At 32.0% G+C, this 12,751-nt stretch overlaps 3 protein-coding genes and 1 long non-coding RNA gene across 5 annotated transcripts; 2 read left to right on the top strand and 2 right to left on the bottom strand.

Moving 5' to 3' along the window:
* Positions 1 to 2,667: 2,667 nt before the first annotated feature.
* Positions 2,668 to 3,563, bottom strand: LOC658456 (glutathione peroxidase). Its single transcript, XM_008200739.3, has one exon. The coding sequence runs from the start codon at positions 3,512 to 3,514 to the stop codon at positions 2,915 to 2,917; it is 600 nt and encodes a 199-aa protein (XP_008198961.1). The 5' UTR covers positions 3,515 to 3,563; the 3' UTR covers positions 2,668 to 2,914.
* Positions 3,564 to 5,774: 2,211 nt separating this feature from the next.
* Positions 5,775 to 8,047, bottom strand: LOC135267676 (uncharacterized). Its single transcript, XR_010336068.1, has 3 exons — positions 7,949 to 8,047; positions 7,820 to 7,891; positions 5,775 to 6,449 (listed from the first exon to the last, which is right to left on the bottom strand). It is a non-coding gene; the product is annotated as an uncharacterized LOC135267676 (long non-coding RNA).
* Positions 8,048 to 8,475: 428 nt separating this feature from the next.
* LOC658380 (glutathione peroxidase) lies at positions 8,476 to 9,423 on the top strand. 2 transcript variants are annotated; one of them, XM_064359682.1, is made up of 2 exons: positions 8,476 to 8,654; positions 8,717 to 9,423. In XM_064359682.1, the coding sequence occupies exon 2, from the start codon at positions 8,742 to 8,744 to the stop codon at positions 9,336 to 9,338; it is 597 nt and encodes a 198-aa protein (XP_064215752.1). In that variant the 5' UTR covers positions 8,476 to 8,654; positions 8,717 to 8,741; the 3' UTR covers positions 9,339 to 9,423. The 2 variants fall into 2 exon arrangements, with proteins under 2 accessions (XP_064215752.1, XP_969867.2); XM_964774.5 differs by having other exon boundaries at positions 8,483 to 8,668.
* A 1,988-nt stretch (positions 9,424 to 11,411) lies between these two features.
* Positions 11,412 to 12,261, top strand: LOC658307 (glutathione peroxidase). Its single transcript, NM_001170838.1, is given in 1 exon segment — positions 11,412 to 12,261. A coding segment is annotated over 1 exon segment (507 nt). The 5' UTR covers positions 11,412 to 11,487; the 3' UTR covers positions 11,995 to 12,261.
* Positions 12,262 to 12,751: the final 490 nt, after the last annotated feature.

Raw genomic sequence — 12,751 nt, 5'->3', positions numbered from 1 at the left:
ACATGTTTTTCAGTAGTATTTGGAATCTATTGGCCGTTGTTGATCGTATTAAAAAAAATTAAAAAGGGTCATTCTTTTCTGAGCTACATTAACTTCCAATGTAGACACGGCTTGAGATAGGAGAATAATTTTAAAAAATCGGTAAGTAGAGCGTACAGCCTCACAAGTAGACAAAAGACTAACAAATAGAGAAGATAGCAATTAACACAAGTAAAACTAGTTTTAAACGTTTTTCCAAATCCTACTTAATTAACGATTAGGAAGTAAGTTCCAAATTTTGTAATTAATTTCCAAAAATGTAAAAGATAATTATTATACGACATAAACAAATAGTCATTCCATTTGAAAAAGAAACTGAATTATAGCCGTTTATTGACCATCATAAACACAAATATCACTACAGCAAATAAAACTACATTAACATACTCGTAAATTGACTGCGTTTTATTAACCATTTTTAGAAAACGAATTCAAATATACAGTTAAAATAAATTACTGAGTCTGCATTACTCAAAAAAATTATTCTTACTGTTCCCGGACAAAATAAACTTTATATGATCCAGAAGCAGTGGCATATTTACATATGCCAGGACAGCAGAATTTTCTGGGCGTCAAAAATATCTACGTAACTAATATCTTGATTAAAAAAAATATCTAGTAAACAGACGTACGGGTTGCATTTTTTAAATCAGTTAATCGAATTTTTAGTTTTCGTCGTATTTTTTTACTTCTTAAGTTCTTAACGTAATTGTTTGCTTAAGAAGATTTTAGTAGTTTCAGTTCATATTATAGAAAATGCACGATAAGTAATAATAAAAAAAAGTCTAAGTAGTGCACAATATAGAAAAATGTCTTTGAAAAGTGAGCAACAACGTAATATTTTAAATTATACAAGGTGATTCAAAAGTGTTAGACAATCTCTCGGGTGATGATAAAGGACATCAAACTGAATTAAAATTTCCTACGACAAAAAATTGTATAAGCCTTTTTTGACGAGATTTAGCTCTTCAAAGTTAATATTTTTTGACTTTAGATGGCGGAAACGACAGCTTTTGCAACATTAATCAAAAATTGAAAAAAAACATCAGTCAATATCATATGAACTTATGATGTACAAAAAAATTAAAAAACTTGCAAAAGGATAACAAATTAAAAAAATATAATATAAAATCTGACTTCAATTTTTGTGGGTAACTGAAAGTATTTAATCACCATTCGAAAGTTTGACCTACACTTTTAAATCACCATGTAGAAAAAAGTGTAAAAATGGCTACGTGTTTTGAAAAATTAAAACTGCTTAAATGGATACAGGGTTATTGTTTAATAAATTAAAAATATTAAAAAATAATGAAAACACTTAAAAATCTAGTGCATGTTTGGTGACACTACAAAGAACTTGTCTGAACTACCTTGCATTTTTAGAAAATTTGTGCTACAACTGAGTAAGCTATTTCATTCAAAAAAAAACTCATTGCAAGAAAGATAGGGATATTACTAAATTTCAGAAAAAAATCAACTGGTAAAAAAAATAAATTTAAAAGCAGATACACATTTACTAATTTGTTTTTATCAGATTCCAATACCCAAAAATTGATAGAATTTGTTTGATGTTAGAAAAATTAGACGCCTTTAACTGTTGTACAGCAGAGTGTATATTAAAACACCAATATCCCTATTTTGCGAGCAGTTTATCATTTTTATGAGATGTCACAAAACTGGTGGTACCAACAAAATTTACAAAAATTTCCAAAGTATTACAAAAAATATCCTGCCAATAAAAATGTTTTTTTGGGGTTTGCAAGTTTTTGCATATTTTCTAAATTAACCAATAAATATGTTTTTTTAAACAAATGTAGGCGTGGTAATGGACAAAGTTCGCCACTGACAAAAATCTGTAATGTAAGCATTGGGGAGTAAATTTTTATTACCTCAGAAAAAAAATCGAAAAATATAATGACAACAAAATATAAGTTAAGATTGCAAATTAGTTACCAATCTGACGACAAAAATCACAGTTTTTAATAGTCACCTGTTATATTTCTCTTCTCTCAAAAACATCTGTGTTTTTTTGTGTTAGAGATTTTATCTATTATTCAGATCTAGCAAAATTCCACACTCCGATAGTCAGGCAAATTCCTGACTACCACCATAAATTACTAACACAAGTGTATAAGAAGTTGCAGACCTTGTTAAAAATTTAAATGGCTTCAAATAAATCAATAGTACAATTGCATGCAGCAGTAACGAATTTATAAGTAAAAAAAATAAGCAAGATCCAATTTTTTTATTAAGAAACTATATGAAAAATAACATTGTACGGACTGTTTATAAGAGTGTAGGATCTCAGGTGGTTCTGAGATTGGAATTTGTCCCATTTAATTATTTTATATCTGTGAAATTTTTGAAAAGTACCAATTTTTATCTACTCAGGCAACCCGTAAAACTAAATTTTTCATTTACTAACATACTACGATCCTGCATTCATTTAAAGACAGATTGTACTTTTGTACATTGTAGGTATTTCAGTGTATTTTTTATTGTCGTTACAGTGTAAAGGTCTGTGCTAAAGACAATCGTAAAGATCAAATGACTAATAAAAAATGAAGGGTACACACATAAACGGAGCTTTAAAAATTTTGCAAGGACGAGGTAATTAAAGTAATGAGATTGGAGTAAACACTTTATTTTACGTTAACAATATAAACCTTCGTGTATTTAAACATGATATATTGGTTCCCTTACAGTCATTGTCTTATAATAGACCCTTAAATATAATCGTCTGTCACAAAATATGTGATTTTTTGAATGAAGACATTATATAAATCAAGGTTTACTAAAATAAATTGTGCGTACATGAGTATAAATAACAAACCATAATAATATAACAATAAAATTGGAGTGAAATAACGCCAAATCACCAGTACTTCTCTAGTGACTTGACCAAGTCTTTGGGATTAGTGCTGGGTCCATGTCTCTCAACCGGCTGCCCATTCTTGTCAATAATAAACTTGGTGAAATTCCACTTGATGAAATCGCCCAACGTTCCCCCTTGCTTGTGCTTCAAGTACTTCCACAACGGATGCGCGTCATTCCCATTGACATTAATTTTCTCGAAAACATCAAACTTGACATTCTTGCTCGAAACAAACTGGCAAATCTCCTCGTTAGTGCCCGGCTCCTGGCCGGCGAACTGATTGCACGGGAACGCCAAGATCCTCAAGCCCTTGGACTCGCCGTACTCGTTGAAGAGGTCCACCAGCTCCGCGTAGTTGTTCTTGGTGTAGCCGCACTGGGAGGCGACGTTCACGATGATGCACACATGCCCTTTGTACTTTTCCAACGATACGGGTTCACCTTTGATATCGTTGGCGGTGAATTCGTAGATGGAGGCGGCTTCCTGGGGCTTCTCCGGGTTCGACATCGCGGCTTTCGAGGTAATCACAGGGGGTACGGTCGAAAACACCCGCAACACTGTCGTCGCAACGCTAAACAACTGGAGGCCGGGAACCAACATTTCCAGCTCTTTTTATTTGCGCAATAATGCGATGTCATGGTTTTGCGCCGAAGCTAGGCCAGGCAACACAATATACAACCGATAATGGAAACATGATTTGGAATTTTCCGGATTTTAAAAATGTTTCCAAATATTTAGAATCTCAAATACTCTTCGATGAGTAATATTTAAGTTTCTCCATGACCTCGTTTTTACACATTACTCGTATAAGTAAAGTTGTTTATTGTCTACACCTGTTTTACAAAAGTCGATTTATTTTATTAACAATTCTTCAAAACGCTCATCTTAATTAGAGTTCCTATTATTTTTTTATCATATACGTTTGTTGGAATGTGTAAAAAAACAAATTGGGATAGAAAACACTGGTGTTACACTTTAAATTTGGCGAAAAGTCAAGTAAGTTTGTCAAAAAATGTTTCCATTTTTCATTGACTAACTGCGTTTAAAAATGGTTTAGACTGGCAGTCGTCGTCAATTTACTGTTTTTCTTAAGATGAACTCCAAATTTTAAAAGAGATTTCTTTGTAAGTACAAGAATTTTACGTCTAAACATTTTTCGCTTAAATTTAACAAATGGTTATCATCGATGAAAGAGAGAGAAATTAAACATTTCCAACAAGTTTTACGTTTATTATGAACAAGCATTTAGAAAAGTGAATTGTCTAAATAATGTTATGTACAAAATCTATGAGATTTTGGAAGTTTGTCTATGCATTTACAAAATACGTAGGTACTTGAACCCAAAATTGGGTCTAATTTTTAGGAAAGTTGAACCTGTCGCTGCTTGGCTGCCTTTTGCATCTACGTGAACTTAACTCTGTTTCAAATTATAAGGTTATTGGAATTCACGATTTTGTCACATTTTTCACACGAGAAAACTTCAATATAATTTTTTGGAAAATTTAAAAATACGACGGGAAATATGAATGGTTCTTGATGACCAATTTTTGAGACGAGATGTTTAACTAAAAACTGTGACTGAAAGAAAAGCATTTTAGTATGTTTTAAGTTATGTATTTAATATTAAAATAAATATCGAAAAATTTCAAAAATGTGAACATTAATATTTGTGGGTATTCAATGATTTTCTTTTTTTAAATGGTAATTCTAAAATTCCTACGTCCCTGGTTAAATTTGACATAAAATTATGTCATTTTATGCATTTGACAAAAAATGTGAACATTAATATTTGTAGGTATTCAATTATTTTCTTTTTTTAAAAGGTAATCCTAAAATTCCTACGTTTCCTACGTCCCTGGTTAAATTTGACATAAAATTATGTCATTTTATGCATTTGACAAAAATTATAACCTTGAAATTATTCTCGACATAAACCTCTGACACAAGTTATTAACAAAAATTTTAATAAAAAAGGCTAGAAACATATAATATAGTAAAGTATTGGATCAACTGTTAAACTGTAAAGAACAAATCTTTCATAATGTTTCGTCATAACAGAATAACCGAGAGAACAGTAGAAATTTAAGTGGCAACTTTTTTTTATAATTGGAGTTGTAATTATAGGTATTGACAGTCAGTGACATGAAGTTTGAATAAAAACTTTCATCACAAAAGATATTTATTTTATTAAAAATGTCAGTCCTTCAAGATTTTCCAGTTTTCTAGTCGATAATATCAATAGTTCAGATGAGTGAACAGTTTATACACGTACATTTTAAAACTTCTCAAGTGTTATCTTGTTTTTTGTAAAAAAAAATCCTTCTCAAAAAAGAATTTGGAATTTCACTTAGTTTCAGCACTGAATAAGGTATACAAATGTTATTCAATGGTTTCAGGAATAGTAACTTTTATTTTGTAAACATCTGAAATCATAAACAAAAAATGACAACGCTATAATAGGTAAACCTCATTTTTATGTAAATCAATTGTCAGTGTCAAAAATTTTTATATTATGTTGGAACCCTGCCACATTACCAAAGAAACGAAGCCTGGATGACTAATTTTAAATAGAGTTGCCAACGTTAAAACAATTTGACACTTGATTTTAATTCCGAATGAACTTATACTTATTTTTACCCGTTTAGCACAATGTTAAGCAAACTATTGACATGGTAACATTACTACATGTTGGCAAATGTTGCTGCACATTTAAATTGGTGTTTTAACTCATTTCAAAAACCAAGCCTACATTTTTTTGAAAAATTGGATACTAAATCAAAACATTAAAATATATTATTAAAAACAAAGTTAACGACTATACTTTTCCTACAATTCCACATTAAACATGTACTTTTTGCAACTTTTACGTGCTGCTGCATTGTAAATAAAAAGCAATATTATTTTTTAATATTTTTTTTAGTAGCTGTAATGCCACACATGCGATATATATTTCATGCTTGCAAAAGTGGTATTGCATTAAAGAATCAAGTGTAATAATTATTACTAATAATAGGTGAATCATATTTGAACTTTGTCCATATTCCATTTTTGTTTTTACATTTATCTTTTGCTTGTCATTTACTACAATTTTTTTTGTCACAATGACGATTCTAATATTTTAGTCATGCAGGCTGTTGATTTTATTCTTCGAATTCATTTTTAAAATTAAACAATTTGGTAAGTTATTACATTTATTTATTAAAGGCATTAGAAAATTATTTTACCTGTTTTATGTTTTAACGGAAATTGACAATAATATCATTAGGTTCTTTTCAAAATTTTCTACGATAAGGAATAAGCAAGATAATGAAAAGAAGAAATCGTGACGTAACAACTGCCTCTCATCGTAGAATCCACTTATCAGCTTATCACTGAACCTCTCAATCACCAAACACTTGACAGATATTTGAACATTTTTCACACATCTCTGACAAAATCAAAAATTAACTACTTTTTCGACTAATTTCTGTTCCAAATTTTGTTTTGAACTTCGCAAATACATCTGAAAAATTTTGCTAAACTCCAACAATGTTACCTAAAAGTAAAAAACCATTTAATTTTAATATTGAACCAAATGCTCGAGACGGTTACAACTCATAATTTCAAATTTAAATCGAAATAATTTGAGTTAGAGAGCAGATACAGAGAAACGGTTTTTATTGTTGTGATTAGCGTTTTTACTACAAAGTTGTTTTTTAAGTTGCCAATGCCTTTAAGTATTCAATAAGTAAATAATACACACCCTTATCACTGACAAATCCAGTATTAACTTTTAATAAATAGGTACTGGCCCACGTCGCCTATTCTTACTATTAATTCAAATGATTGTTGCATGATACTTGCATTCTGTTACAAAAATCGGAAAAATCCAACATGTTGCAATATACAGCAACCCGATAAGCTAAATATGTTGTTTAGCCTGATTTATAATAATAAATTAATTAGTCATTGCTGTAGCAAATATTGGCTCTGTGCTAAGTCATGCAAAAAATTCACGGTGTCAGTGTTAAAACACGACAGTGATTGTCAAACTAATCACTGTTAATAGTAGTAAAATGTGAATTCGGAAATAATTATCATTTGTTCAAACAAGAAACGACCTAAATATAATTCTAGTCTATCTACCTAACTAACTAAAAACGTAGCAGTTTTTCAAAGATGTGAACAAATTAGAGAACACTATCCAATTTTTAAAAAATTGTAATCGAGTTCGTATTACAGTATGTATTTTTGATTGCATCTTACAGACGCAGCCTCGTAAAATTATGTGCAACACCCTGTAGAGACAACAAAACAACAAAATCAATATGTTCGAAAAGTTTTTTAATTGTCCCGCCTATAAATATGAACAAATTTTTGACGCGTATGTTATATTGCCTTTCATTTCGAATCTGGACAGTCTGTCTAAATAATTATTTATTCAATACCAAGAAATATACCAACAAGTAGAAAATTTTTGCCCTGTTTGGACGAGGGAAAAAGTAAATTCACAATTTTTGGGCAAAGTTTCGGTTTAATTTTAAATCTTAGGACCGTCAGTTGTTACCTACTTAGCTAGTTGTTCCCTAAATTATCGAACAGCTACCTAAGTTTAATTAACAACCCAAGTATTGTGAGTTTTTTTTTGTCAAAAAGGACCAAATATTTTTTACTTCATAGTAAATTTACCAACTTGGTTTAGTATTTTCAAACAACAAGTCGATAAAGACCGCTAGGTGTTAAAAACCAACATTATTTACGTCATCCCAGCACGAAAATTTAGATCCAAGTAGTACCAGATCCAAGTAGGTAGTATCGGAGCAAATTTTAGTTTTTCCTTTAAAACGTTTTATTTCTCGTTTAGATGAATCACAATGTTTAGGATTAAGCCCCTATTAATAATCAACTAGAAATATTTGTATTTACCTGAGAAGAATTGTAAAAATTCTTCAAAATCTTCGTTTCGTGAATGTCTTCACATGACCAAAAACAAATCCCCTATCAACAATAAACAATTAGTAGAACACAAACTAATAACGCTTATTAACACTTTACAAACGTCATTAAACGAAATTAATTGTAAATATTTAGCACAACTAGGATTTGACAGGACCACAAAACATGACAGGTGCAAAATCGGCGCGAAAATACTAGCGACCCAGACTACCAACCTAACAGTACGCGCTCATGCAAAGATCTCAGTGATTTTAATGTTTCTTTAATGTTTTTAAAAAATCGAATCTATCCTTGGAAAATGTATATCTCTCCTCTGTGTAACAATTTTCTCATTTTATGTAACATTATGTCAAAGAAAATCTTGAATGAGAGAACAGACTCATCAATCACTCAATCAATCATCATTTATGAATTAACATCGTAGGGCGCGTAAAGACTGTTGTAAAATTTGTAAGCATTTTGATTGGGTCGTTTGAGGTCGGCCATTAAAATTACCGAAAAAACCAATCAGTTTCAATTTTTTGTTTCATTCAAAAATTACACTTTTGAACCTGATTGACCCATTTGAGGTCAGCCATTATAATCGACTTAGAAACCAATCAGTTTCAATTGTTGAATTCATTTATAATTTAATTGAATGGTTAGTTTACATTCGATTAACTAAATAATTTCAACTGGTAACTAACCGCATTAACCAGAGATTTTGAAATTAGTGCGCAAATGTTGGTTCTTGTTCCAACTTTCAACGTTGGCAACACCACAACAACTCAAAACATAACCTTACTCTAACAAAAAGCCGGCGGGAGTGAATTTTTTGCAGTAAGTGTAACGCAAATTTGTGAAATACAAATATACCATTGATTTCAGCATTGTTAGTTACACTTCCATAAACATGCCACGTGTTAAAACTAAAGCAAGAAAGCGCACTCAACCAAGCGGAGACGCTGCAGACACAAAACACACCACGGCTGAAAGTTCTGAACCAGAGCCCTCAAGCGAAGCCTCGTCCGCAACCACCATTTACGAATTCACGGCCAAGACAATTGAGGGCGAAGAAATCTCGCTGGAGAAGTACAAAGGACACGTTTGCATCATAGTAAATGTAGCGTCAAAATGCGGCCACACAAAGTCAAATTATGAACAGTTTGTTGAGCTGTACGATAAGTATTCGGAGGAGAAAGGGCTGCGGATTTTGGCGTTTCCTTGCAATCAGTTCGGTGGACAGGAACCTGGTGATTCGGAAAAGATCTGCGAGTTTGTCAAAGCCCGAAATGTCAAATTTGACATGTTTGAGAAAATTAAGGTTAACGGCAAGGACGCTCATCCCTTGTGGAAGTTTCTGAAGGAGAAACTTCCCAGTCCTAAGGGGAAAGACATCAAGTGGAATTTCACTAAATTCATTGTTAACGATGAAGGCGTCCCTGTCGAGAGACATGCCTCCAGTGTTAAGCCACTCACTCTTCTGGAGTCTCTTCAGAAATTGTGGTAGTTTTGTGTTTTCTTCTCATTTTTTGTGACCGTAATTAATTGTGTAGGAATAACCTGTATTTTCAAAATAAAATGTTCCGAAAATAGTTCGTGTTTTTTTTCCATCTCAAATAATTTTGCAAAAAGGTAACGTAACATTATTAATTAAAGTTAATTAACAGACCTAAAAAATTCACGTCCAGAACTGGTCATTAACAAAAAAGTCAATGACAACATTCATCAGCACAAGTGAGCAAATCTAGAAACGTCATTATCAGAAACGTATTTGTCTCGAACTGCCCATTAACAAAAACGTTCCTCAGCAGAACTGATCAAAAACTGAAAAATGGTGGTGAAACCAAACTTCATTATTCGATGTTTTGCCCTTTCAGAGCGTTATTATCGGATATAGCATTTTCAGCAAGAGATTGAGCTTTCTTATATACCGTGAAAAAATTAAAATCACTAAGATATAGGGTAATCCAGGGGTAAAAGATGCTCTATAACTTTTTTTTCTATGCAAGCTATCAATTTAATTTTTTTTAATGATAGTTCTTACAATAATACACGTTCTAAAACTATTTTAATCTATATAAAGAATGTTCCAAAATAAAATACCCAACTAAGTTCTGTTTGTTTAAATCGAAACCTCAATTTCTTGTTATATTTTTGAAATCGTAACTAAATTGTCGATATTAATGTACACATACACATGTAGCAATAACTTGTTTTTTCAAATGCAACACTATATTTTATTGCCCCACTGCATGGCATTTTTTATGAGCTTTTTTTCGATATAAAGTTTATGGGGTCTAATTTGTAAAATTTATGTAAGATTTTTGCGAAATAAAAAATATTGATGTTTTTTTTCCAAAAAAAAAAAGGATCGAGTAGGCAGTTGTGAAATTTAACACTCCCGTACCATTCTGAAAAGAGTATTTTTTACAAATTATGGAGAGTAATAGAAGTAGAAGTACATCACAAAGGAAACAATTTTAGTAGTTTTTATAAAACCAGGGAAGTAGCACGGACAGACAACAATTTAAAAGTTTCCAGAAAAACCTATTTACAAAAATACTACTTTACTTTAAATTTCCAACTAATAAGAATAGATTTTTTGTATGTTCTTCTTACAATTTAAAAACAAGTTGAAAAACTTAAAAAAACAGAAAACTGTCACTATTAACAAGACGTAACGTTATTCATAACTTTAAAATTTTTGACAAATGGCACTTGCGTTGTCTATCCATTCTTAATTTGATTCTTCCTCAGTCTAAGTACTAAATTTTTGTTAAAAATTACTTTTTTGTTATCAAATAACAACAGTTAACAGTTTTTTGGATGGAGTAATGAATTAAAAAATCATAACTTTTATGATTTCGATTCAGTAACGTCGGAGTTTTCCAGATATGGTTTTGTATTTTGCAACAATCGTATCGTCATTATACCACAAAGTTTTCTTCATAGAGTTTCTTCTTGGAGTTATGACGCCTAGGAGACAGCGCCTGAACTAATTACCGACCAAGTAGATCACTGTTTTATGATTCTAATTTTAAATTTTTCTGTGGTTGGACAATTCTGATACTGACCATTCGGCGAAAGAACAGTTCTATATGGTTTAAGAAGTGTCAACGTTTCCAGTACATTATATACGTCTCTCTGTATTTACTGTTATGATAATATAATGCCTTTTAGAATGACTAGTAACTCTACGCCTCTCTAACAATAAATAATAATTTGCTGTTTTGGCCTTTCACTTTTCTGATTGTGACGTATCTGTTTATGTGTTTCTGTCTATGCCCTATTCTGTGGGTGTGCTTTTTAGATTTGACAAGCTCCCCAAAGCCCGAATCAAGTGGCGTTTTTGGCACAGTTCCACCCATTGGTGATTTTTTTCTCCATTCCCGGTGATTTTGCAAAAAGGTAACGTAACAATTAATTGAAAAATTGAGAGCAATAAGTAAGTAGTTTCCAGTTTTTGGAGATTTCAAAGTCTATGGTTGATAAACCTGCTGATGCGTCACGATGGCGACACTGGTTGCCTAGTTTCCCACAATGACTCACCAATTAAAGAAAATTCCAGTGCACATATAAACACGCCACAAATTGTTCGATTTCAATCACCGTGAGTCAGAGTTGTTTCGCAGTTAGTTCAGAACATTGCGATCAAAATGTCCAACCCCGCAAATCCGCAAGAAGCCAAGTCAATTTACGAGTTCAGTGCCAAAGACCTAAAGGGCGAGACCGTGTCTTTGGAGAAGTACAAGGGGCACGTCTGCATCGTCGTAAATGTGGCCTCCCAGTGCGGTTACACCAAGAACAACTACGCCGAGTTGGTCAACTTGTTCAACGAATATGGGGAGTCGAAAGGACTGAGGATTCTGGCCTTTCCCTGCAACCAGTTCGCCGGGGAAGAACCGGGGAGCAGTGAGGAGATTTGCCAATTTGTTTCGAGCAAAAATGTCAAGTTTGATGTCTTCGAGAAAGTCAATGTAAACGGCAAAGATGCACACCCTTTGTGGGTCTACTTGAAGCACAAGCAGGGCGGAACTTTGGGGAATTTCATCAAGTGGAATTTCACCAAGTTTATCGTCGACAAGGAGGGACAACCTGTGGAAAGGCATGGGCCCAGCACTAATCCCAAAGATTTGGTCAAGTCGCTGGAAAAGTATTGGTGATTTGGAACGACTCAACTAATTTTGTTATATTTTGTAATTCTTGTATCTATTTAAAAACATTGTACTAGTTATAGCAGCTTTAAGTGCTTTTTATCAGTAGCATGACTAGAGTAAATATTTTTCATCAATTTAGGTAACATAAATAGTACTGTGGACTATGAGTAATAACTTACAACATAAATATCATTAAAGTTATGCATATTGTATTGTTTTTATTTGTTTAGTGTTTATCACAAAATAAAAGATTACTATTTTGTTAATTGGTAATTCTCGCATTATTCAAACTGACACGAAATGTTATGAGCATGACCTAACACAAAACCCCAATATTTGGTGTAACAACAATAATTGTAAATCAGATTATGTTGACTACAAATTGCATCATGCTATGCATTTATGATGCCATTATGAAAATTACCAACCTACCAAAATTATTTCACTTATCACATTATTTATGTAAAAAAGCCTATTACGTCTTTCATGGTCATGCTCATAATGTCCTTTATAATGTCCTTTATTCGTCCAATTAGTTACAAATCCCTTTAAAAATAGACGTTCTCTTTTTAAGGTCCTATCCGATTCCGTTTAACTGTTGTAATCAAAAAATAAATGTTCTATTTTTGAAATAGTTGATTCTTTATTGACCAATTTATTATTAATTTCAATTGACTAAATGTTTTGTGTTTCTTTACCATGAAAACTAATTGAAGGTCCTGACAGTTCAAAAAAATTATTTGTAACTTTAATAGCTATACTG

Source organism: Tribolium castaneum, chromosome 1, assembly GCF_031307605.1.
Source record: "Tribolium castaneum strain GA2 chromosome 1, icTriCast1.1, whole genome shotgun sequence".
Classification (NCBI taxonomy): domain Eukaryota; kingdom Metazoa; phylum Arthropoda; class Insecta; order Coleoptera; family Tenebrionidae; genus Tribolium; species Tribolium castaneum.
This window is presented reverse-complemented; position numbering and strand designations above follow the sequence as displayed.